A 26,878-nucleotide genomic window follows, 5' to 3' on the forward strand; every position below is an offset into this window, starting at 1 on the left:
GGAACTAGATCCCACATGCCCACAACAAAGATCCCACACGCGGCAACGAAGACCCGACTCAGCCAAATAAGAAAATAAATAAATATTAAAAAAAAAAAAAAGAACCCAGGAAAGAGAAATCCCTTTCCAAGCACATCACACAAATCTAAATGATCTAAGATTCTTGAATTTATTTCTCTGACTCTAGTTTGTCCTCCCATCTTCTTACTCTCTCAAAATCAATGTGAAAAAGGCACACAGAGGTCTTCTAAGACTAGCTTTACATTTAGTGGTTAGTGGTAACTTATGACTATGTTTTTAACTTTCTTTGGTTGGGTCATTGACTCTCCTCCTCCCCCATTCAGTTTCCAGGGTCACTGGGCGACCCTTTATAAATCATGAGACTGGATTTGCTTTGCTTGGTCTTGATCCAGCTTCTTCATTATCTCCTCTGTTGTGTACTACACAGTTTCGTAGACACACCACATAAAGTGGAGAAACAAAACCAGGAGATTATTCCCAGACTGTTTGCCAACTGATTATAAACTGTTGCTCACTGCTGGTACACAAAACAAGCAGTAGACTTTTATTGCTGAGTCTCTTAGACTAGAAATGGGAGGGGGGTGGTTAATTTCTGGTTTTGTCAAACTCCTTTGTTCTTTCTTTGCCTCAGTTTCCTAATTTGTTTAATAGTGTTGTTCATAATTTTGTTTTCTTTACTAATTCTAATGCAAAATGCCTTGGGTATTTTCCCACCATTCCATCATAACAAAAAGAGAAGCAGGAAGGATATAGTATAATCATTTATAATCGTCTAGATCTTGCTTCCAGAATTTCTTAGTCTTCAATTGTAGTGTCTCAAGAAATCTGTGACACTACGCCAGTTCACAGAGTCAACCCCACAGAGTTGATCCCTGGACCAGGGAGGCCCAGGGAGTTTAAATAAGCTGCTGCAAGTCACATGGCTAGCTAGAATCAGGACTCACCAGGACTGGAGCCTAACTCTTACTATTTTCAATTGAACATTTAATTCATTTTCACTCAAATTTCAGAATGCCTAAGCCGACTCCTGGTTTAGGCTGGGTTTCTACCTCAGTCCAGGATGACTCTTGGAAATATATAATCTGAAAGATTCTGAGATCTTGGGATGTTTTGCAGGGAATTGTGGTCTGATTCTATGGAGGGTCTAAGAGACCTAACCCCCTCCTTGAGCAGAGCCAAATTCCCCAGAAACTCAGACTCAACCTACTTTCTTCATGCTTGACTCAGGGCAGAGCTGCCGCAGCTGAAACATTCTAGAGTACACCCACATCTCTGGTTGAATCAGGACAGAGCCGAGTGGAAGAAGGGTTCAAGATCAACCATTTGTCCAAAGGGCCATCTGTTGACACAGTCATCAACCCAGTAACATTGCAGGCCATTACCCTCTCTTGAATTAGGTGAAAGTGAAATCTCTTCAAAACATAATTTTGCTTTACCCATAATTTTTTTTTAAATTTTGCACAAAGCTACTAAAGATTCATCATCGAATATGAATCGCAAATCAGCCCCGTGTGCATGTGGGTTTTGTCCAAGTCTACACGGGAGGGGAACATTCTGTTTTAGAAATGTGAGCTGTATGAAATACAAATCTGCCTAGAAACTTCCTCCCAACTGCTCTGGGACTAGGCAGGGTAGCCGTTGACCTTGCGATGGCGGGGGCCGGGGGAAGAAAGACAAGGCCCGTCTGAGTCAGGTAACGCCCTTGGGTGAGGTCCGATCACAAGAAGTCAGATCACAAGGATAGAGAGCATTAAACATTTCTGTGCTCCACTGAGTCGGTTCCATAATAAAGTTAAAAAATGGAAGTGTGGAGGCCCCCAAATTCCACGGCCTTTAGGTTCTAGGTGCGGGCAGCTGGCAGGGACGGGTCCGCCCGGCGCTGCCGGAGCTTAACCCATTATCCGTGACAGACCGGTAAAGTTCACCCTATTTTGCTACAAAGCTGCAACATTGTGCACGGAGGTAAACTGGTTGGAAGCGAATTCAAAACTGCAAAATCCAGGCCCGCACGCAGGAGCGCCCGTCCCTTCCCGGCTAGATCTCTCCTCCGACCAGGGGAGAGGGCAGGGTCTGACTCCGCTCCGATCTGCACGTCGGGTCCGCCCTTAGGACCCCGCCCCGCCCCCCTCCGGCCCCGCCCCCTGCCCACCACCCCCGTCCGCCCTCCTCGGGCTCCGCCCCCGGAGGAAAGCGAACGGTCTCTGCCTTCGTCCGGGAGCTGCGAGGCTGCAGGGCTGGTGCCGCAGTATCCCCCGTCGCCGCCGCTTAGCCGTGCTCGGAGCCCGGCCGAGGAGGCTGCAGCTGCAGCCAGGAGCCCGCAGCCCGCGCCCCTAGCCCACCGCCGCCCTCCGAGGGCGCCCCAGGCCGCGCCATGGTGAAGGTGACGTTCAACTCGGCTCTGGCCCAGAAGGAGGCCAAGAAGGGCGAGCCCAAGAGCGGCGAGGAGGCGCTCATCATCCCCCACAACGCGGTCGCCGTGGACTGCAAGGTCCGAGGGCCAGGGGGTCGGAGGAGTGGGCGCTGGGCCCGCGGGAGAGCTGCGCGGGGCCGGTGCGGCTCTGCGCCCGAAGCGGCGCGGGGCGCGGGACAGAGTCCCGGAGAGGGCCGAGCTCTCCTTTTTCTCGGGCCGCTCCCCTTGCTTGTCCGGCGCAGCTTCTTTGTAAGAAAGTGCGTGTGCAGAAAGCGGCGGCTGCCGCGGGATAGGGAGCTTGGGAGGCCTGCGGGGAGGAGGATTGGAGAACGGTGCCTAGTGCACGGTCGTTGGTGCAGTCCGGGAATGTGCGCGGGGCCAGGACTGGGTTCGGTCGATCTGGAGACCGGCGGCGGCATGCAAAACAACAAAAACAACAGCGGAGTTTGGCACTTCCTCCCAGTATAATGTGCCTAAAATGGCTGACATCATTACAAGCCTACACCTCTGTCGCTTCCTACTTTCGTTTCTAGGCTGAACAGCCCTTGCACTAACTCCGGCTACTGTAAAAGCCTGTTAATTTTAAAAGCATTTTCTTCTTTACCTCCTCTTTTTCCACGGCCCTTCGGTATTGGCAGGTGAACTTCACCGTGGGGTCTGTGGAGGGAGAGGGGGGCGAGGGAGCGGGCGAGAGGAGAAAGCCAGGTGACGGTCTGCTCAGAGTAGGTTCTGGCTGTTGATTTTATAATTAAAACGACTATTCCCGGTGAAGATCACTAATTACTATGTGGATGTCTGTGTAAAACCGACAATTGACTTTTAAATGATATCAGTATCTTAACGAGAGTCCCTTACGCTAAGTGAAACTAAATGTAACAAACTTGTCTTACGTCCCTTTTAAAATTGTCCTTTATTTTACAAAATCCCCCTTTTAGCCCTAAGCAAAACATCAGGAGAGGGACTATTACTGTGCTAAGTTTTAGTGGTTTACAATAATACTCATTTAAGATATGATTGTAATTGTCTCAGAAGTTGAATAAAAAGGAAATCCTCACAGCCTCTTTCTACCAGATCTTCTTTAGGCTGCAAAAATTTAATCCTGTAGAAGTTATTCATGTTGCGTAATTTTTAATTTTTTCGTTAGCATTTTTCAAGACCTGTTATGAGTAGGGTAAACTTAGTTCTAACTTTAAAAAAACTAATAATTTGTACAAGTATGAGTAATAAGCGTTTTTTATATGATCTAATGAAAATTACTACTGGAAAACACACTGTAAAAAATGTTTGAAAATACAACGTTAATCTGGACGTGCCTGTACTTATTTTTTGGAAATGTTCTAGTTAAAAGCACAAACGTCAGGGGTTGACTTTTAAATGACGGTCTTGCCTTGAAATAGGAAGTGGACTGATTCCCTAAAAGGAATTAGAGTTTTGGTATTGGTATTGTTTTCCTGAATCCATTGTAAACTGTCTTGGTCTTAAGAGAAAATGGTTGGAATCCACAGAGGATAATTCCAGCAGCAAATTATTATCTTAGCTCTATGTTTATCTAACATTCATTGTACCTAGAATAAGTTGATAGTCAAGTACTCAGTCATAACAGACTGAAATACGTAGAGATTAGATAGATTTTAATCCTATTATTTGTCTTTTAAAAAATCCTATGAACAAATATAACTCCTCCCATTAAAAAAGAGAGAGGGAGAAAGGATTGGATGATGTCACTTCAGATGGCTTTTCCCTGTTCCTGTAGTGAAGGAGATTTGAAACTCTGGACAAAAATCAGAAATAATTTGCTGGGCAGGTTTAAATCTGACTTTTGGCATTTACTGTCATTTCTGAAATGGTGACCCTGTTTTCAGATTCTCAGAATTTCTCACAATTTCACCATATTCAAATATTATGGTCATAACAGCAGTAAAAAAAAGTAACCATTCATAGCTCTGTGCTATGTTTTCTGTTTCTATTTTCTCAGATCTCCATAGCCAAAGAAAAATACTGGAACAAAGCTGTGAGGGCCAGAGTCTTCCTTTGTAAACCACATAGCAGTCATGGATGAATTGGCAGATACAAAATGACTAATTCTTTTTCTAGCTATAAGCTCAAAGACTTCTTTTCTTAAGTGAGTGACAAAATACTGCTCTACATTAAAAGTAGAATCCTTATAATCAGTCACTTAACAGTAAATGAAAACCTTACTTCATAACAGACATTTGTGGACGATCTCTTAGAGCTGGGTCAGTGATTCCTTAATGTTCTCTGGTTCCTTGGGGTGACTGTGCTGGGGAACTACTGAGTTTGACTCCCTGGATTCTGCACAGAATCAGCCTTCCTGTGTTTGCCTGGGGCATTTCCTTGCCTGGTTGGTGAAGAGGATCCAGTTGAGCTAGTTACGGGCCAGAACTCCTGAACAAGAATTTTGAGTATCTTTAACTCTCCTAGACCACAATATCCCGAAAACCATTGTTTCTCAAAATGTACTCTTAAGGATCACCTGATATCATCTGGGATTCTGGTTTAAAAATGCAGATTCTTCAGACCTTATGCCATAAGAATTCTTATCACTCCAGTCAGCTGGCTTATGTAACACGCATTCCAGCACTTTTACACTGTTCCTGTCTTTTGCTATTTCTTTAGCTCTTTTCTCACTGCTGGGTGAGGACTCTCTGGAAACAGCTCCATTGTCCCATTTTTCAATCTTGTCTTTTCAGTAGCTATTATTCCCAACAGCCATGTCTGTTGATTATATTACCTCAACTAGCTTGCTATTTATTATTCTTGCCCTACATTTTCCCCTATGTTTTGTTTAATAGAGGTGAATTTGAAATTACATGTGTGTTTTATGTTAGAGGCAGCAATTCACTTATGAATGTTTGTGTTTCTACTTTGAACTTTGGAAAATTGTTATATATATGTAAATATCAAAGGAAATACTTTATGTCCTGAGTCGGAAGTCCCAGTTCTGTCATTACACAACTGCTTGATCTTGGGCTTAAGTTTTTAGATTTCTTTATGTGTAAGATGACAGGGTAGCAGCAGATGGTCTGTAAAGGACTCTTCCAGTTTTAAAATTCTATGAAAATGCTAGAATTACATAATTATATTTGGCAGGGATCAAATTGTTTTAACTGTGGAAAAAATAACTACCTCCTCACCCTAACCAGACTGTTCCCTTTGTTCCTCCCCATGTTCAGCATGTTACATTCCTTCCTCATATTAAGTAGCCATGGGTCACAGAGAAAGGAGGTAGATAGAGGTATTATGTAATACACTAAATTTTCACTTTGTGTTACCTCACTGTAGAACAGTAGTTGTCAGTAACTCCTTCTGTTGTCATGCCTAATTATGAAATGCCTTTCCCGATCTCAGGCGTCGAAGAAGCTCAAGTTTGCTTCATAGGTATCCCTGCAAGTTGTTTTGCTGATAAATAGTGTTGCCTCTTCTCTGGTGTGCATCGTAGTTGTAGTTGCAGACCTCCTTAAAAGGAAAAGTAAAATGCTCCTGGAGCGGAAAAGATGGGGCAGGATGGGAGCATAAGTGAAAGATTACTAACCCAGTAAGTTCTGAGTTACCCGTCACAAAATGGCTACTTGGATCCTAATTCTTTACACTTTCTGGCATTTCTGTTTGCATAAACAGGACTGGTAATTTTGCCTTCTGGTGGTGTTGGTGTTCATTGTATTTTCTGGTTTTGGGGAGGTAGAGGGGAGAAGGAACATAAAATATGATGACATTTACTGAAATGTTTTGATGTTTACAGAAGGGATGGGGAGCTTGGTTCCCTTTAACAAAAGTGCATATGATTTCCTAGTTGTGTAATTTAGTGTCTGTAAACATTGGCCAGCAAAAACTTTACAGTCACTGCATTTTAGTTCTTCATGAGGATATTGATATCTGAAGTGAGGGATTAGTGCTGGGAGACAAATTAATTGCCCCTGTGCCTACCAAGCGACTTGGCAGGACCTTCTGTGTACACACGCCTCACGGGCTGCTGCAGCTGCAGAGGGTGGACAAAATTGTATGTTGTGCAGTTGGAGGTTACCTGCTTGGGGTCTTCCCAGTGTCATCTTAAACTTATTTTCTCCGGACTAGATAGAAGCAAGTGTATTACCCTTGGCAAAATCATAAACCTGTATGACGTTATGGAATATCAGCTCTGCCATATATGAGGTTTAAGTGAATAGAAGTATTATTTTAATCAGAAATATCTCTTGAAACACATGGTACAGGCCTATTTAAATTGATTTAGAATTTAACTTTAGAAGTTTTCATTAGGTATTGCTAAAGCTTGATGTAAGGTGGGACATTTTATTTATTTGTTCTCCCATACCATAACTTAAATATCTGGAGTGTCTACTTAAAAGTCATTTTCTTTTTTCCAAAAGGAAAATACTTTCTGAATTCATGGTATAACTAAAACTTCTTGGACTCCTTTGTATGTCATAGTGTCAGTAGAGGAAGAGCCAGAAAAATTTGTGTCTTTTCAAAATGACATCGGTGAATGCATCCTCTTAAACTTTTCGGTAAACTTGTCACTTTTTGTTAGAGCTTAGACTAAAGGAGTTAAGGACTTTGCCATCAAAGCCTTTTCAGGCCATAACTGCTGCCTGTTAAAATAAAGGATTTGACAATGCTGAATTTCTGAATGTGGTGGTTTTTGTCAAAATGCTGTAGAAAGTAGCAACACTGGAGCCATGTTTTCAAGAAGCTTATGTGTAGAGTTATTTCCTTGGGTCTCTTATTTTCTTGCACAGAGCTTAACAATGAAAGTTTTATAGGGTAGGCAACTGAAAGTTGAAAATTAGAAATTTTATTATAGATATGACACTAAGAACATCATTAAAAAATCATTTAATTGTGATTATCCCTTTTAATCAGTATTTATGATACATGTACTTAATAGCTTTAAAGAAATCTACAGTATAATCCTCTATTTTATATGTTACCAACAATTGAATAAAATTGTTTTTAAACAATTGAAGTTTCTTTTGAGCTCTTTAATTGATTAGAGGAAAAGAAAGAACTTAATGAAGTATTTCTATAATTCTGCCATTTGGGGAAAAGCAAGTAAGAATGAACATAGACTTTTTATTCTTATGCAGAAGACTTTCAATCTTGAGTTTCAGAAATGAAAAAATTACTATTTTTAGGATAGAGGGATGTTCTAATTTTTCATTTAATGTTTATCTTTTCATGTTGATAAGTTTTTAGCAGTAATTATATGACTTAAAGCTAAAATATATTTGTCAGAAGAGAAATTAATGTTGAAATTAAATTTGCACAGTTTATAAATCCTAAACATTTTCAAGTTAAATATGTAGGGAGTTGATTTGGGAAATTGACACTAAGTATGACGTTAGGTATTTAATACTTTAAGATTTTGAAATATTTGCATAAGCCTTTTTTGGCATAGTTGAATTTCATACTTTAAAAAATGAGAAGTTTTAATGGAGTTTTGTATATTTGAATGTTTAACTTTTAATGCCAAAATTACTTTTCAAGACTTAAATGTTTTGCATAACGAGTTAAGAATAAAGCTTAAATCTTGGATTGTTTTCTCTGCTTTAAATATGATTATGATGTTTAAAATTATTTAATATAAAAACCAAAAAGGTAAGTTACATTGTTAAGTAAATCACTTACTGCAACGTCCAGAAGAAGAATCCTCTTTGTGCTGGGAAAAATGACTTTAAGAGTTGGTCCACCGAGGTCTGCAATTTATATTTATTTTTTCAATTTTTATTTATTTATTTATTTTTTACAAATTTTATTTATTTATTTATTTTTGGCCAAGCCGCACGGCTTGCAGTATCTCAGTTCCCCGAGCAGGGACTGAACCTGGGCCACCACGGCAGTGAAAGCCCAGAATCCTAACCACTAGGCCACCAGCGAACTCCCTAGGTCTGCATTTCTTAAAATTCATTTTGTCAGCCGGTCTCTCTAGTATTTCTTTTCTGCTATATATACCATGTCAGTTTAAAAAATTTTTCATTTTATAGCTCTCTCTTCAATTTATTTTACCTTGCTTTCATATTAGTGCTAGGAAAAAATTTCCCAATCCCATCTAGGGCAGTGCTAGGCATGTTAAGCAGAGACGGCAAACTCAGTGCTCCTGGGCCCAAGCAAATGATATAGTGAAGCTAGGCTTCCCCCCCCCCCCGCCCCCCCCCCGTATTAAACAACTTAGAATATTCTTCATTTTCATCAAAAAAAAAAAAAAAAAAAGGATCCAGTGTTGCTTGATCCTCCAGTTTTTAAAGGCAAGCTGCAATCAGGGTTTTTATTTAAAACTTGATTTTTCAATATTAACAACTAATTCATACCAGAATTTCAGGCAGAAACACTGAAGACTGACATAGGCCACCATTTTACAGTCTCCTTTACAGTGGGGAGCAGGGCTGGCAAATTATGGCCCAGGTGTCCAAATTGTGGCCTGCTGCCTGTTTTTGTATAACCCATGATCTAAGAATGATTTTTTTATATTTTTAAATGGTTGGGGGAAAATAATCAATTTCTCTCGTTTGGCCTAGTTCCCTCACTCCAAAAAGGGGTATAGTTCAGGAAACCACACTGTCTACTTATTGAGAAGTCAGACTATGCAGTTTGTGCTTTAGGATTTAGATACTATCTCTACGACTTACTGTGTTAGTTTGGGTAAATTATTCCAACTCTCTGTTTCTCCATCAGCTAACTGGGAAATATGATAATCTGTAAAAAATTGATCACAATGCCTGGAACAGAGTAAGACTGAATAGATATTAGCTGCTATTATTACTACTACATCTTTTTTTTTTTTTAACAATTCAAACTTTTATTTGGCACTACTACATCTTAAAGATTTCTAGAAGTAGACTTCAAGATAGAAGTAGAAAATTAATGAAGCATAGCATTTATTCATTTTGTATTGTTTTTTATAAACTAATACCTCAAACTTAACACTATTTTCACACAGTGTTAGATCCTACTGGCAAAAGTTAATATTGTCACCTGGATCTGATAACTTGGGCAAGTCTGGAAACCTCCCAAGCCTCAGTTTCCTCATTTGTAGACTAGTATAGTGGTACCAACCTTACAGTGTTCTTGTGATGGAATTAACTGTCCCTAGTTCATAGAAACTCAATTAAATGTTAGTGCTTTTCCCCATCCCTATCTTTTAAAAGTCCCACTTTTCCCCCCCTCATCATGCTTGTTTTGGAATATTACTTCTTGTGTTCTTATTACTGCTTATCCCTACCTCACATGTCAGTTACATAACAAGATTGTTGATAAATAACACCCCGTTTCCCCAAGGTGTTCTGGTGAGGGTCTGTTCCTGCAACTTAAAAATCCTTAGCATTCAGTAGCTATGTCCATTTTTGTATACAAGTATATTTCTCATGATGTAATAGATGTTGACAGAATTTTATAAATCTAATTTTGGGTTTAATCAAAGTATTAACTTAGTTTTAAAATGCAGATACTAGTCCTGCCCTATCTCTGAGGAACCCACTTGTGTTTTTTTTTGGAACCCACTTCTTAAATTAGTGGTTCTCAAACTTTTTGGTCTCCGGACCCCTTTGTACTCTTAAAAATTGTTGAGGACCCCAAAGAGCTTTTGATTTTTGTAGGTTGTATCTATTGATATTTACTGTATTCAAAATTAAAACAATATTTACTGATTTAAAATAATAATGAACCTATAACATGTTAACCTGAATAACATTTGTAAATAATAAAAATTTACAAATAACCAATACATTTTAAGAAGAGTAAGAGCAACATTGTTTTACATTTTTGCAGTGTTCTTTACTGAATAGCTTAATAGAAGACAGCTTCTGCCGTCAGCCTGTTGTGCTCTATCACACGTTTAGCTTCTGGAAAACTCCACTGTACATTGCCCAGAGAATGAGAATGGAGGAAACAAGTGTCTTATTTTTATGATGAAAATAGTTTTGACATTGTAGATCCCCTGAAAGGGTGTCCCTGGAGCACATTTGGAGAACTTCTACTCTAAGTACTTGCTGTTTCATGGTTTTTGTTTCCATTTGTGTTTTTTGCAATTTTAGATATTACCTACTGGCTTCCTAATATGGAAAGTGAATATTTAGCCTTTTCTATATATTTACGTGGTATATACATAATCTGTTCTCCTAGTATAGTTATAGTAATGTCTGATTAAATTGATAGTTCATGGTTTTATTATAATTGACATGAAACTTACACAGAGTAAGTAGTAATGCAGTATAACTACTAGTTAATGTAGTTATACTGCATTACATTGGAGTAAGTAGTATAACTTATTCTACTTCCTTTCTTGTACAAAACCATTTTTATTTCCCCTGAATTTGATAATTGACTTCTTGGGTCAAGGGGGAGGATTGCTTAATTTTCTATGTATTGCTAATTCATCCTCATACTCTCTTGACAGCAGTATAATTGCCTTTTGTATCTACAAACTTATCAGATAACTTACCGAGTTCCATATTTTTCTTGGCGATATTTCATTTGTCATTCTTCAGTCTTTCCACCCAGACTAGTTGTATTCTAGGTATGTTGCTACACAGATGTCCTGAGAGTAATTATTATCCTGGAATTGTTCTGCCTTTGCCTCCATCCTAAGTTGGATCTTATGTTTTATAAATCCAAGAAAAAGCATCTGAGCTCAATTTTTTTTTTTAAACTTTACTTGTCTGAGAGTCTTTACTCTGTCTTCACATTTAATTGATAATTTATCTGGGCATAAAATTCTAGGTTAGCAGTAATTTTCTTTTCAGCATTTTGATGGCATTGCTCCATTATCTTCTAGTCTGATGCCATTCTGATTCCTGGTTCTTTGAATATGACCCGTTTTGTTTTGTTTTTCCTCTAGAAGCTTGAGATTTTTTTTCCTTATGCTTTCAGCTTTCAAAATTGTTATTTGACATACTTTGTTTTCTGTCATTTCCATTTTCTGGCTTAAGGTTTATTTATCCCTTTACTATCACTCTGTTGAGCTTTCAGGAGGAGGTAAAGATAACCATTTAACTGGAAATCAATAATAGAACTTTCAACTCAGCTGTCTTCATAGCTTTAAGATTTATTAGAATATTTTCTTTAACATTAAAAATGGGCTTAATGATAATAATAGATAATAATGGAAACTATGTGCATTTTTATTAACACCAGTTTAAGGTCAGACAGGATGACCTAAAAAGAGGCATCTTCTTGTCTCCCTTTTTAATGTTCCAAAATTGTCTTCTTCATGAGTAATTTTAGAGACAACTCACTCACTACCAACTTCATGGTTTTTGCTTTGTGGCTTTATTCCTCTAACTTAGGTTCATTTTTGTAACAATATCTTGCCTTTTTCATTGATTTTGAAATGTTTATATGCTAGTGTGTCTGAGTTATTTTTCTTTATTTTTCCTTCATGTGCATATGATTTTAATACTTTTTGTTACTATCCTTTGTAATTTGATGAATAATAGAGAAAAATTCTATTAATTTTGTCAACATATTAATAATACTAACACTACTGTTGTAATGGTTAACACATAGTGCTTACTATGAGTGTGGCTCAATTTAAGTAAACCTATTACGATAGGAAAAATCTGTAGACACTCAGGCTAGGCTATGTCGTTTCTGGTTGGATATGAGTGTTATCCAGTTGTAACATGGTATCACTTCACTTATTACCAGAGTTAATTTGCCTAACCTATTATTTAGGTAGGTCACTGACTTAATAGCTCCATGATTTTCCTTCCCTAAGGTGCACATGGAGTCAGATGATATTCAGGCCTTATTTGGTGATACAGTACAAATAATTTTATTTAACTTCTCTGGGCCTCATTATATTTACCTGTAAAATGATGTATTGGACTAAATGAGCTTTCATGGCTCTTGCATGCAGGAGCTTTTCTTTCTGAGAAGTATACTGATCACATATTCAGAGGCACCTCCTGCATGGCCAGACCATATACTAGGGATTTAAAATTCACTAAACACCTCAACCTTCAGGAGGCCCCTGGTGTAACTCAGAGAGACCAACCATGTAAACCAAATTAATCACAGCCTACTTAAACATCTGTGTCTGTTTTCACAAGAAAACAACCCCCTGGATCCAAGGGTGAGGAGAGTGGTAGAATAAGGGAGCAAGATAAATGACTATTGAGTGTTTATTGTACATGCATTTGGTGCTAGGCATAGGTTCAAAGCACTTTTTACACGTTCACTGTAGAGAGACAAATATCTCTGATCTCAAGAACTGGAATTATTTTTTCTAATAGTCATTTTGTATAACTTTCAAATTTCTAAACCTGGATGGGAGATGTAACTTTCTACATTTAAATTACTTTATGTTTTTAGAAGGTATACTTGGAATTTTCTCTGCAGAAGTTCTGCATTTTACATGGAATGACTCATTTGAATACAAATGTATAGTTATCTCGTTGAATGACATTAAAATCCAAGATTTATACAAAAATGAGTCCAGAACAGGTTTGCTTTTTTTCCCCTCTAATCTTGACACATAATTTTATGATGAATTATAGAGAAGAGCATTCCTATCATACTTAAAATTTTTAGGAAGACGGTTGATATTCTTATTAGGAACAATATGAACTCATGATTCAGCCAGTGGCAGAAGAAATCTATCTTGACCAATTTATCTATCCCTAGTAAAGGCTGTTATTAACAGTAAATATCATTTGAATATAACGCTGTTGTTTAATCTCACCAATATGAATTGGAAAACCTGATGAAATTTCATAAAGTATTATCATTAGTACACTTCTCTTCAGTGTAGATTGAATAAACGCTACATTTAAATGATGGTCATCTTTTAAAATGTTAATAAGTAGGAAAAAGAACAGAAGACTTTTAAGGTTTTCCTATATTAATATTCTGCTATGTACCAGAAACTCTGCTTGTCCCTAATGATGTAAAAAGTGATTAAATTACAATCCAGCACTAAAAGCATTTACAGCCTGATTTTTTTTTATAGTTCTGGCCTATTTTTTTTTTAAACCTAGGCATGTGCTAATTTTATATAATGCCAGTAATTTGGTTCAGATTTCATATTTCTCACAGTAGTTAAACTGTTATGCAATGACTTTAAAATTTTAATTTTTTTATTCCTGTTTTGCTGCTTGTGTATCGTAGGATTTCTTAACAGAAAAGGACATTAATGAGAAATGGTTTTGTAGACATTGTAATTTTATTTATTTATTTTAATTTTTAAAAATATTTATTTATTTTATTTATTTATTTTTTGGCTGCGTTGGGTCTTGGTTGCGGCACGCGGGATCTTTCGTTGTGGTGTGCGGGCTGCAGAGCGCGCAGGCTCTATAGTTGTGGCGTGGGCTTAGTTGCCCCCTGGCATGTGGGATCTTAGTTCCCTGACCAGGGATCGAACTGGCGTCCCCTGCATTGCAAAACGGATTCTTAACCACTAGACCACCAGGGAAGTCCTGACATTGTAATTTTAGATTAGTTTCTCTTTTTAAAAATCTGTCCCTATTCCAAGTGTAAAATAATGCAGTAACGTTAATATCCATATAATGCCAATCACTTGGAAAGCTGCTCCCTTTTTGCATTTCAGACATAAGATTTCTCATGTGGACTTTCTCACCATAGTTGAGATAGTATCAATCTTACCTGAAAAGTCAAATGAGAAAATAAAATTCAGATTACTGATTTAAATGAGCAAGAGAAAATGCAAACAAATGTTTGGTGTCTTTATAGATTTTTAGCTTCTTAGCCATAGATTTTTGTGTTTTACATATAGCAGAATATATTTGGTAATGAATTAATGCTATTAATGGTGAACAGGTTGCTAGATCATGTCTTTTTGTTGCTTTTTTCCATGCTGGGAAAAGAAAACTAATGTAGAAGCCAGCTGAATAGAACATGTACCAGTGGTAAATGGATGGCACTGGTATCCTACATGATGGTAATCAGTTGGAGCGATTGCCTGTGTAAGTTCTGTGGTTCAAAGAGTATAGTTAGGAGAACATTTTGGCAATTTTTTTAAGTAGATCTTAAATGATGACCAAGGTTTTTATTTTTGAATTCTTATTGGAATAGGAAGTCATTTTCTTTTCCTCTCCAGTAATGCCTTTTTTAATTGGCCTTTTCAGTATTTTGCTGTAGATAGCTTTTTTGTTTGTTTTTTTAAGGGTGAACATATTTTAAGAGTTTATTTGTAAGCAATTTTAATTAATTTAATTTAATGAGTATATTTTAACAAGTTAAATTTATTTCTGTGCATCAATAAAGTATTATGAAAGGAAAAAAGAAGGAATATTAAAAAACGAAAGGTGTAGATTGCTTTTTATTGGCTTTACCCCCAGAAGATACCTGTTTCAGCTTACCTTTCCCAGCTAAGTCAGATGGTGGTGGGGATACTAATAGCTATCACTTATTTAGCACTTACTATTTACTGTGTGCCAAGCAGTGATCTAAATACTTCACTTGTATTTCCTCATTTAATCCCCACACTAACCCTATGAGATTGGTGCTATTATTAATCCATTAATGATGAGGTGACTGAGACAGAGAAGTTAAAATACCACTTGTCTGTTTCCCATCCTCCAAAATTTTGACATTTCTTGTCTGCTATCAATCTTTTCATCCTTACCTTTCTTAAAGGTTTATATCTTTTCTTCAGTATCATTTAATGGGCTCTAAGGAAAAAACACTCTCCTTGCTCCTCATAAGTTGGGAAAGGAGAGGAATTCGAATATACTGGAGTATTAGTTACATACTGAAATTTTCAGCCTTTCTAGCTTTATACTGTTCTGTTAATTTTGACAAATACGTGCACTTGTGTAATCACGGCAGTCAAGATGCAGAATATTTTCCTCACCCCAAAATGTTCTTTAATATCACTTTGTAGTCAGTCCTGAGTCTCACACCTGTCCCAGTTTTCTGTTCCTATAGTTTACCTTTAGCCAGAACCTCATACAGATGGTATTATACCCTGAGTAGTTTTCCTTCATTCTCATTGTTTCTGTCTGTCCAGAGAACTGGGTGTTGTCTGGAACACCTTTGATTCCCGTAGCTCTTGGACTGTGGTTTTTCTGAGCTTGTCCAATCCCAGCTTCTCTCTGTCACCATTTTTGGTTTGCTTATGCCATTCATGCTTGGATTTGTTCTTTGCAAAAGAATACCTGTTCTGTCATTTAAAGGATTCAGCTGCTTTATTCACCATATTAATCCAGTCTCTAAAACCCAGAACTCAAAATCCTTTTATATGGAGAAGTAGTTTAAAATTAGGTTCTCAGAATGGAAGCACACCCAGTCATAGCTGGAAATGAAGATCAAGGTTCAAAACCAAGCAACACTGTAGGAAAGTACTTGGTATGTTTGGTCTTCACTAGGAAGAAAAATGATGAGGGAGGAGTTGAGAAAACTAGAACATGGATGAGAAATCTGTGAAAATTTGAATTATTATATATTTAATGTTGGCAGCTAATTCTGTATTTTGTAAAACAGTGTACAGGCCAAACAATACATCCATGGGCAGCTGGCCTGTGCATCCTCTATTTATTGATATTACTGAATGTGTTTTAAAAAGTACATATTTCTAAATAAATCTATTTCTGAAGGTTCAGTAGCTTATGCTACTCTGAGTTGAATAAATTGTATTGGTTCTTTTCTGTATTTCTGTTTTTAAATATAAAGTGTTTTATGCCATCTCTTTTTTTCTTTTTCTTTTTTGTAATACGATTTTTAACCCTAAGAGATATTTTCCTCTTTAGTATTCTGGTTCCTAAAGTGATGTTGTTGCATTTGCTCTAATAATGCAAAATAGTATGTCTGGGAGCTCTGAAAAAGTGTCTCTTCATTCATTCTACAAAGAAGGCTCACATAGAGATGCCAGAGGACGTGAAGTGTGAGTTGTTAGTATGGGCACAGAATAAAAATTATATGAAAACCCTTGCATTTTGTCTGAGTTAAGTTATAATTGAAGCACATTTACAGAAGCCTCTTAGGGAACTGATTGAGGTGACCTAATTCTTAACTAATTGAAGTACCAGAACGGAATTTACTCTTCATTTTGCTTAAGCTATAATTGGTTAAGTAATTTTATTATCATATTATAAGATTTATTCGAACCAGAAATTAGTACAGTGCAAGAGTGAGAATGCTTTTGAAGCCGCTTCTTTCTATACCTACTGTTGAGGGGTGATTATAGGCCAGTGTGTGCTTCAGCGTCTTCATTTATAAACTGGGGTAAAAACTTGAGGTTTTAGAAAGATTAATGAGGTGATAATTGTACAGCACCTGTGGGAGTTCTTTTACCTTAACAGCATCATTTAAGGTGCACCAGTTTTATTGCAGTACAAGGGGAGGAAATGTCTATGACTTGTTTTAAATTAGGCCAAGTAAAGTTATATATCCCAGTGAAGTTGCTCTTGTTCATGAGTGGTTTTCCTTTTTCTTATGATTTTTATGATTTTTGTTGTTAATTATGAAATAATCCAAGCATATAAAAACAAAGAATTTGTAGTACCATTTATATGTTTTTTTCCTTTTATGTTTTTTAAGTCTTCAATATATGGTGGTTTTTTTATCCAACTTGACTTTTTTTTTGCTTTAGCATTATGTTTCTGAGATTAATCTCAAAATCAACAGTGCTAGTTGGTTTCATTTAGACTTTAATTATATGAACCCATAATACTTTATTCTTTACTTGTGGACATTAGGTTATTTCCAGTTTTTTTTCTTAATGACCATTCTGCAGTAATCATTATTGAGCCTCTTTTTGTGTACAGAAGTGTTTATCTAGGGTTATGTTATTAGGAATGGAATTACTGGGTCATAAGATATATGTATCTTTAATTGTATTAGGTACTGCCAAATTGTTATTCAAAACATTTGTACCAGCTCCTGTCTACTGTGCGAAAGTCCTCAATTCCCATTGTTCCACACTTTCTCCAGCACTTGGTGTTGTTAGACTTTCTTTTGTTGCCTGGTATATAGGAACTCAGTTGGTATTTTTTTCTCTCATTCCCCATATTAAAATAAAATTTACATGCAGTAAAATACACCTATTTTATGTGTACAGTTTGATTGAATTTATGGTCATTGTATAAAGTCATGTATCCACCACCATAATCAAGATATGAAACATTTCCATCACCCTAAAAAATTTCCTCATACCTCTTCCATCTTCCTTTCATCGTGACAGCCACTAAGCTGTTTTTTGTCATTATAGTTTTTCCTTTTCATAGGTAGTCTTCTGTGTTGGAGTTTTTTTCAGTATAGTGTTTTTGAGATTCAGTATGAATACACCACACTTTTTATCCATTCATCAGTTAGTGGATAGTTGTGTTGTTTCTGGTTTGGGGCTGTTATGAATAATGATGCTAGGACTATTTATGTGTAAATCTTTGACTCAGTTGATTTTTAATTACTGATCTTCAGCAGTTTTGCTGAACTCTTAATTAGTTTGAATAATGTGACTTCCTCAGATTTTCTACATAGACAGTTATATCATTTAACATAATCACAGCTTTGTATTCTTTTTTCTAATCTTTTAATCAGTTCACGTTCTATCATTTGTGTACTACCTAGGATCTCTAGTACAATGTTGAATGAAAACCAAGAATCAGTTTTAGTGGGCATTCTCATATTCCTGACTTGAAAGGGTATGGTTTAATTCTGAAGTTTCACCATTAAATACGAGGTTTGCTGTAGATTTTTGATCATTAGCCTTTTTTCATGTTAAAGAATTTCATCTCTTCTGGTTTGCAAAGAGATTTTATTATGAATGGGAGTTACAATTTATCAAATGCATTTTCTACATATTTTGAGATGGTCATGTGGGGTTTTTCTTAAATCTTAACGTGTGGCTTTTTTCTCTAAGTATACTCTTTCAAGTTTTAAAATTTAATCACTTAAAATGCATTTTTAAATCACTTAGGTTAACAACATTTCTATCTTGAATATACTTTAATCCCTTCTCTGTGACTCAGACTGTAGCAAGGAACGTCATTTATTTGTCATGCATGCTGTTAATTTTGACTGTAAATTGCTTAAGATTTCAACCATGTCTTAATCACATTTGAATTTCCCACAGGATCTAGCACAGTGCACTGCAAATAACAGGCCCTGAATGTTGAACTGGGCTGCGTGCTTAGGGCTCCTGTTCTTTGCTGAAGAGCCACAGTCTCCTGTGCATCATAAATTCTTATGTTGCCCCCACCTTTCATTGTCACGCTGGCTGCTGATGCGTAACTTTGGGGTCATTAAATAAATAAATAACCAAGCTTTTAAAAATTTTTTCTACATTCTACTCCCTCATCAAATATTAGTTGAGGGCCAACTAAGTGCCACGGTTGGCTTGGTGCTACCATACTAACCTTATAGAAATTTACAGAAAAAAAGAGATTAGACAGACTTTGAAGACCTGGTACCTCTTTTATGAAATAGATGATTGTGGTGCGTGGACTTTGGGTCTGTAATTTGGCGATTCAGACTCTTATTTCCTGATTCTTAAGCCATGGTTCACGTGGTTGAGGTGCTGAACAAATGACCTGTGAGTAAGTGAGGTATTTTATAAGTTAGATTCTCTTGAGAAATTTAAAATTTTTGTTTTATTGTCATAGTCCTGAGTTGTGATTTTTGAATGAACATGAGCATTCAGACTCCATAGCATGTTACACAAAGTCCCTCTGTGACCTGCCCCAGTAACCTCTCCATTCTCGCCCCTGTACCCCTCACCACCATACTGGGCACTCCAGCCGTACCACGTGTGACCCGTGGAGATGTCATGCATTCTGGCCCCATGATTTTATTCATGCTTTGCCCTACTCATAATGCCCTTTCACTCTGTCTTCTGCATGGGTAATAAGTGTTCATCCTTCATTCTTCCCCAGGATTTTCTCCCCTGGGAAGTCTTCTCCCAGTCAGCCCTTCTTCTGTGCTTTCTACATTCTCCTGTTAGAGCCTATGGCGTACTTATGTTTCTTGTATATTTGCTTTCCAGGCTGATCTGAGCGATCTCTTTCTGGGCAGAGGCCACATGCCCAGTCCTGGCACAGCTCTTGGCACATAGTAGACGTTTATAATTTATTCCTGAAAATATTGTTTGTTGACCTGCTAAAAATGGTAGAGCAAAAGGCCTGGACACTTATCAACTTAACGTTCGGGGCTGCGTATTCTTTTACGAGTGTCTGCCCGTGCTCTTTGGCTATTCCTTTAAGTGCTGCTAGTGAAGAGAGCCTGCCGAACAGGGGCGTGTTGTACACACATTTGACTGTCTCAGCAGCTGATACCAAATGTTTAGAAATGACTATTTCCATCTGTCATTCTCGTCTCCCCACCCTGCCTCCACCCTAAAATTAATTATGCTAGGAACTGTTTCTTACCTCAGACAAGGGCTCAAGCAAAACACTACATGTACTTTATCATTCAGGTTTCATAATACCTTATGACTCTGTGGAATTCTTGTAACTTTCTGTTCACAGGTGGGTATCTTGTATGGCTTGATAAATTCCTCTAGGTTTATTCTCAGTACACACTACTTCCTTGCAGTGTACTTGTTGTCTTGAGTATGCATACCATACGTTGACAGGCATGCCTAGCAAAGTGTGATGCTCTCACAGTGTTTGAGCCAATCCTTAGATTGAATGGCATTTTTTCTACAGTGTTAAATTCTGTGTTTAAGCTCAACCAACCCAAGCGCCTTAAATTGTTCTTGGTTGGCTGGGACATCTGGGCTTGGGCTTTTCCCCGGTAGTATCAAGTTAAAATTCCTTATCTTAGAATTGAAAACATAACCTTAGCTTTCATTCTTTCCTCACTGAATTCTTGCTTCAACCGTATCCAGCATTGTTCATACAGGTTTTCTTCCTAACTTGTAAGTTATATCCTATTTATCTATGGAGGTGTAGGTCAAGTCTGCTTTCTCCCTTAATCCATCCATTACTTGGAAAACTCCATTACTTGAGTTTTCCAAGTAAAGGGTAGAGTTATATACTTGAAAGGCTGTGCACACATACTACTTACTAGATCATCTTTTATTATGTTGGTTTCAAGTCAGTTGGAGCCTTTCTTTTGCTGTCTGTACTATTTCTTGAGCCACTGGTTATATAACACCAGCAGCTAATCTCATTTGTTTGTCAGCTCTTTGCACATGAACATGGGCACAAATAAGAAATTAGCTATAACTCTGAAGCGACAGTAGAGGGCCTGAGTTAGAAGGGCAAGGCGTGTATCTGACTGAATGTCTTGACCCTAGATGATGTTCCAGTGCTAAATTATTTCCTTGAGGGGGGTCAAAATCAGAATGCTAACAATTGTGTGCTAGTTGTACGTCTCTTGACTTAATAAGTTTTTCTTACTAAATCTTTCCTCCATTTTCTACTGCTTCTACTGATATCTTAAAAATGAAGAACTTTGTTAAACTGGGATTCTTTAGGGTAGAGCAGTGGAATTATAGGATTATTTTAAATACATTTGTCCTACTTTTTTGAGATTCTAATTGTTTAAAGAATCTGTTTAATATTATTTGGTCTGTCCCCAGTTTTCCTGTTAATTTTTCTTGTGTTTGGTTAGGAATGGCTTTGTACCTAGTATGAAATATTAATTTACCTGCAGCAGGCTAACACATAATTTTATAAATAATCTCATATACCCTGACATTGTAATACACAAGACTCAGCACCATAATTTTGCACGACAAAGTTGTATTGTAGCCTCTTCTGAATTTTTAAATATTAGAAGATATTTTAATCACTAAAAGTTAGGCACAGAAAATAGAAATTGTGGAGTATGTAATTTATTGCTCTAGAGATATGGGTGGCAGGTGGGGTATTGAAAGTTAGAAGAAAGAACTCTCCCAAAAGACTGGTGTCTCAGCTCAGGAGGCATTGGGCTGGGTCCTGGTACCACCACTTAATCATTCCTGGGTGGATTTTGATTAGAGACCTGACTCCTTTGGTCTTTATATCTTTGTTTATAAAATGATAATTATTAAGGTTTCTTTCAGGCTTGACATTTCTGTGATTCTGACTGGAGATAAGATATTGATCATCAGTCTTTTTCATATTTTAGGACCCAGATGAAGTGGTACCAGTTGGCCAAAGAAGAGCCTGGTGTTGGTGCATGTGCTTTGGACTAGCATTTATGCTTGCAGGTGTCATTCTAGGAGGAGCATACCTGTACAAATATTTTGCACTTCAAGTAAGTGGGAAAATGCTAGGGACATTTTTGCCTTTCCTTCACATGTATTAGAAAATTGGCTCAAACCTGTTCTAAGCCTGTGCTTTTTGTCTGTGGCCTTTAGCCAGAGTGGTGGTCTTATTTTACAGTTATGTTAAAAAATCTCCTGAGCATAAGTTTGCTGAACCTATTAGACGGTCACTAAAAGCAGAATAACATTGTTTTGCTGACTAAAGGGTATAGATAGCTGGATGATTTTTCAAAATTGACTAACCCTCAATTTTCCTACCATAATTAATAGCTGAGTTACAGTATTCTCAGTTGCCAGTTGAATAAATACACCAGCCTCAAATGTCATATTGATAAACTATAATTTGATAGACATTTTGGTCTTCCCCACAATAGCTTTTTGCTCCTGGGCCCAGAGTATAGTGGTTCCACTTCTCTCTGCCTCTTCCCCAGTCATTGGTTTCTCTTAAGAATGTGATTTCAGCAATAATGTTGAAGTAATTTAGGATAAAAGTTGTTTATAATTTATTACAGAATAGTAATCCCAGTGGATTAAGACATTTTTTTCTTCTGATTACAATGATTATGATTTATGATCTCTGTTTTGTGATGTATTTCTCTGACAATAATTCAGTACGTTTACTTCTTTTAACATACCAGAGTTTGGAGAAACTATTGACAAATAGATTTTATTTAGAAAATGAAATATTCTACAGAGGATGTGTAAATTTTGTGCTCATTTTCTATATTTTTTGAGATAATGGCATGTTGATAGATGTTAGTGAAATACTAGTCATCTTTCTAATGCAGTTTTTTACAAGAAATGTATTTTTATATAAAAGAAATCATTTGCGATTCCACTGTCCAGAGATATTTGTTGACCTAACATTTTTTTATATGCTCCTAATCTTTATTATATATGCGTACTTTTTAAAAAAATCTTTATAATGATTTGCTATAATCTGATATTTTCCACTTAATTGTGATATATTTTAAGGAAAAATCAGAACTACTTGTATGCCTGTGGAAATTTCAGAAAAACTATCCCTCTTTTGGCTAATAAGAGAAAAATCATGTAATCAGTGAATCACATCAAAAAGTTTTAAAAGTATGTTCTTTCAGAAAAACATTACTGGTTTCTGAATATATTCTTTTATAAAAATAAGGCTTACAGGTAGAAATAGGCCTGTGTGTTTCTTCCAATTTACTTGTCACCAGATGGATAATTGCTTTTCTATTCTGTTTTTGTCGAACACAGAAAGTAAAGGAGAAATCAGCTGCTTTTCTCCTTCTGAAACCGGTTTTTTACAGTACTTTAAAACCTGATCTTAAAGAATGTGTTAACGCTGTAATTAAACTGTCTGACTTGTCATCTAAAAGTAAGAGTTTGCAAGCAAAATGCTATTTAGGTAAAGGTGGCAGCTTAAGTAATACTTAACATTTAAAAACCTGTCTTCCACTGAATTGCTGAAATAGTGTTTAAACTCTCTGCAGCCAGATGACGTCTACTACTGTGGAATAAAGTACATCAAAGATGATGTCATCTTAAATGAGCCTTCTGCAGATGCCCCAGCTGCTCGCTACCAGACCATTGAGGAAAATATTAAGATCTTTGAGGAAGATGAGGTTGAATTCATCAGCGTGCCTGTCCCAGAGTTTGCAGATAGTGATCCTGCCAACATTGTTCATGATTTTAACAAGGTGAGCCAGGTGCCCTGAACTGTAAAAAGAATGCCAGTTCCTTAATTGATACTTTTGCAGTTTCATTTTCAGTATTTGTTAATTTATTCTATTTATGGTTTACTTTTTACTTTTTAAAAAAATGGCCTTGGGTTTCTTCTGCCCTGCAAGATAAACTCCAACATTTGATGGGCTCTCTGAAGCAGACCCTCAGTGAACCTACCTTTCTTCCCCTTGCCTTGTCTGTCTTAATACATACCATATGCTGTTCTTCCTTTGTTGCTAACTTGCTTTTAGAAATCTAAATGTTTACATGGTTTAGTTTAACTCATTTTAATCCTCAAAACCATCCTATGAGATAGTCTTTCTCAATCAGGTTTCTCATCTGAACCACAAGAACACAAAATCATTTAATTGACTTAGTTCTCTATGGATGGTAGTAACTAGTTAGTACTATTCTAGATGCATAGGAGAGAAGTTAATTTTTATATACAATAGATGGATGCCTTAGAGGGCATTAGGGTTTATAAGTGAGGGGACTGGGGACTAAGTCTCTTAATCAGATGATAGTTTATTTGAGTTAATTTTAATAGTTTGTTGTTATCTGATAAGAACTGTATCTACTAGTAGCAAAATTTCCTCTCCCATTACTATTTCCATTCCTACCCCACCAAATTCTTGATTTGTTGAAATGCAAGTGATTTACACATTCTAATAGTACAAGTTATTCTTAAAAATCCAGTTGCTGCCTGTCTGTATATTGGTAATATTTGTACATTAATCTAATGAAAATATATCTTTTTCTTCCCAGAAACTCACAGCCTATTTAGATCTTAACCTGGATAAATGCTATGTGATTCCTCTGAACACTTCCATTGTTATGCCACCCAGGAACCTATTGGAGTTACTTATTAACATAAAGGTATAAAACTTTCAAATACTTCTTATTATTTATGCTATTACAGCATCTTGGAATTCCTTCTTGAGAAATTAGCCCTATAGGAGCCCATCTTACTGACAGTATGGCTAGTAAGCATTTTACAACGAGGAACTAAGACTTGTGGTTTCAGTTTTTTTCCTTGTCTCTTTTCTTTTAGTAGTTTATATTTTGAAATTAAAATGTAATTTCTAAAATTATATTTAAGTTTTCCTAAAGGACCAGAGAATAAATCGTAGGCTTTTAAAAAATAAGATCTGTGTTGCAACTAATCAATTTTGATGCCATAGACAATATGTAAACAAATGGGCACAACTGTATTCCAATAAAACTTTATTTATAGAAACAGATGGTGGGTAGTAGTTTGCCAATCTCTGTTCTATACTATAATCTCTTAAGAATTTTGTCTGTTTTCCTTGTCTGTTCAATGTGTGTTTTGAGATATCTGTGTAATATATTCTTTTCCACATGTAGGCTGGGACATATTTGCCTCAGTCATATCTGATTCACGAACACATGGTCATCACTGATCGCATTGAAAACATTGATCACCTGGGTTTCTATATTTATCGACTGTGCCATGACAAGGAAACTTACAAACTGCAACGCAGAGAAACCATTAAAGGTAATACTTTCTAATGTTAAAATGTTGGCCAAAAAAGTTTGTTTCACTTCATTTTGTTAAATTAGATTTAGATGTAAGCTAGTCATTGTTACCAATACGCTTGCCGTGAGTGAGAAAATAAAACTATATTGTACATTGTATAGTATTTCTAGATTTCTGAAGAATCATCTTAATTCTAAATCCACTCTTTTCAGATAGAATAGGCGGATGTGAAATGTCATTTCCTTGAGGTGCTCTTACCTCACTTTGCATATGGCCACTCAGTCCACGTTTCCATCCTACCCCTTTGGTTGAGCTGTACTGTGCAAGGGTTCTGCTTATCCAGAGGGTCTCTAAAGTAGCTCTTCAGTTGTATGCTCAGGGATCTAGGTTCTAAGCAGAGTTTGCCTTTGGGATCACACTGAAGATAACCATAGTCAGGTTAGTTCGAAAGGAATTTGGCTGAAGAATTAAGAGCATTGACACAACTAATGTAGCTTTGCCAAATCACTTAACCTTTGTTTTCTCACGTGATGACATTATCTCCCCATTTTTTTTCAAGATCATTGTAAAAATAAAATGAAAGTACATGTGATAGAGCTTTAGAAAGTAAGGAGTGCCATGCAGATACACTATGGTGTGATTTCTTTGAAATTGTGGCACCTAGTTAAAGTGCATTCCTGGCTTTTTGTTAGCACTTTTGATAATACTGTTCTCCCACATTGGGCTGGTGAGTCACCTGAAGCCTGCTGCTTGATTTCTTTCATTTTAAAATGATCTTATGGTTCATAGTTTTTTTTAAAGTCATAATTTTACGTATAATAAAATTCACCCTTTTTAGTGTGTAGTTTTGAGTTTCAGCAAATCACCGCCACAGTCAAGATGTAGAACATTTCCACTACCTTCAAGGTCATAAATTTATATGTATGGCATTATTATTGTTACTAGCATCTGTTAAGATACTTAGTTTAGAAAAGAGAGGGAAATTATTTTCTGCAGTGTTAAAAAAAAAAATCAAACTATAGAAGTTAATGGAATATAGAGTAAAATATTTTTATATGTCTAAATAATAACTGTGAAAATTAACATGAATACTTATTACTGAAGAATCCAAAATTTAAAAAATTTTCCCTTCCAAACAGGTATTCAGAAACGCGAAGTCAGCAATTGTGCCATGATTCGGCATTTTGAAAACAAATTTGCTGTGGAAACTTTAATTTGTTCTTGAACAGTCAAGAAAAACATTATGGAGAAAAATTTAACACCACAGCATAACCCCACCCTTTGTATTTTGTGCAGTGATTTTTTAAAATCTTCTTTCATGTAAGTAGAACACAGGGCTTCACTGTTTTTCATCTCATTAACTCAATTAAAACCATTATCTTTAAAAAATCTTTTTTTCTTTCCAAGTGTGGTGTCTTTTATCTTGAATTAGTAGTTGTATGAAGTCATAGGTAATAGTACACTTCACCATAGATCTTAGGAAGAGTTTAAATTTCATTAATTCATTTATCCAGATTTTTATGTTTTAATTACGCATTTTCAAGAGGAGGGGTTATCTAATAATCATATATCTGCATACGTAAAAATGGACCACAGTGACTTACTTGTAGTTGTTGCCCTGCTACTTAGTTTGTTAGAGCATTTGAGCACACATTTTAATTTTCCTCTAATTAAAATGTGTAGTATTTTCAGTGTCATATTTAACTATTTTAGAGTATGATTTCCACCTCGATGTTTTAATATCCTAGGCATCTGGTGTAATAATATTTTAGAAAATGTTTGGAATTTAAGAAATAACTTGTATTACTAATTTGTATAATCTATACCTGTGCAATGGAATATAAATATCACAAAGTTGTTTGACTAAAGGACTGTGTGTTGTTTTTCCCACATAATAAAACCAAAGAGTAATTTGGTTCTTAATATCGTGAGATATTTCTTACAAATCCAGTTCTCTATATACAGTGGGTAAAGTGAAAGTTTTTTTAAAAAATAAAAAACTTTTAAAGTAACTACATTCTTCATGGATGCTATGAAAGTAACATCTAAGACTCAACCTTGAAAGATGCTGTTTAAACATTTTAGA

General features: G+C 36.4%; 1 protein-coding gene and 1 long non-coding RNA gene across 3 annotated transcripts in view; one reads left to right on the forward strand and one right to left on the reverse strand.

Annotated features, from left to right (window-relative positions):
* The first annotated feature begins 2,197 nt into the window (after positions 1-2,197).
* ITM2B (integral membrane protein 2B) lies at positions 2,198-26,715 on the forward strand. Its single transcript, XM_057532522.1, has 6 exons — positions 2,198-2,509; positions 21,452-21,580; positions 23,063-23,269; positions 24,060-24,170; positions 24,660-24,810; positions 25,932-26,715. The coding sequence occupies exons 1-6, from the start codon at positions 2,393-2,395 to the stop codon at positions 26,015-26,017; spliced, it is 801 nt and encodes a 266-aa protein (XP_057388505.1). The 5' UTR covers positions 2,198-2,392; the 3' UTR covers positions 26,018-26,715.
* LOC130705584 (uncharacterized) overlaps positions 13,856-26,878 on the reverse strand; it is a 50,325-nt gene continuing 37,302 nt past the window's right edge. The window contains exons 3-4 of one of the 2 annotated variants that reach the window (XR_009005857.1): positions 18,811-18,930; positions 13,856-14,044 (exon numbers count right to left, since the gene is read on the reverse strand). This is a non-coding gene — a long non-coding RNA (uncharacterized LOC130705584). Of the gene's footprint in view, positions 14,045-18,664; positions 18,931-26,878 lie in introns of those variants that run through there. The other variant, XR_009005856.1, reaches the window with a different exon arrangement.

The sequence above is a fragment of the Balaenoptera acutorostrata genome, chromosome 18 (assembly GCF_949987535.1).
Source record: "Balaenoptera acutorostrata chromosome 18, mBalAcu1.1, whole genome shotgun sequence".
Classification (NCBI taxonomy): Eukaryota; Metazoa; Chordata; class Mammalia; order Artiodactyla; family Balaenopteridae; genus Balaenoptera; species Balaenoptera acutorostrata.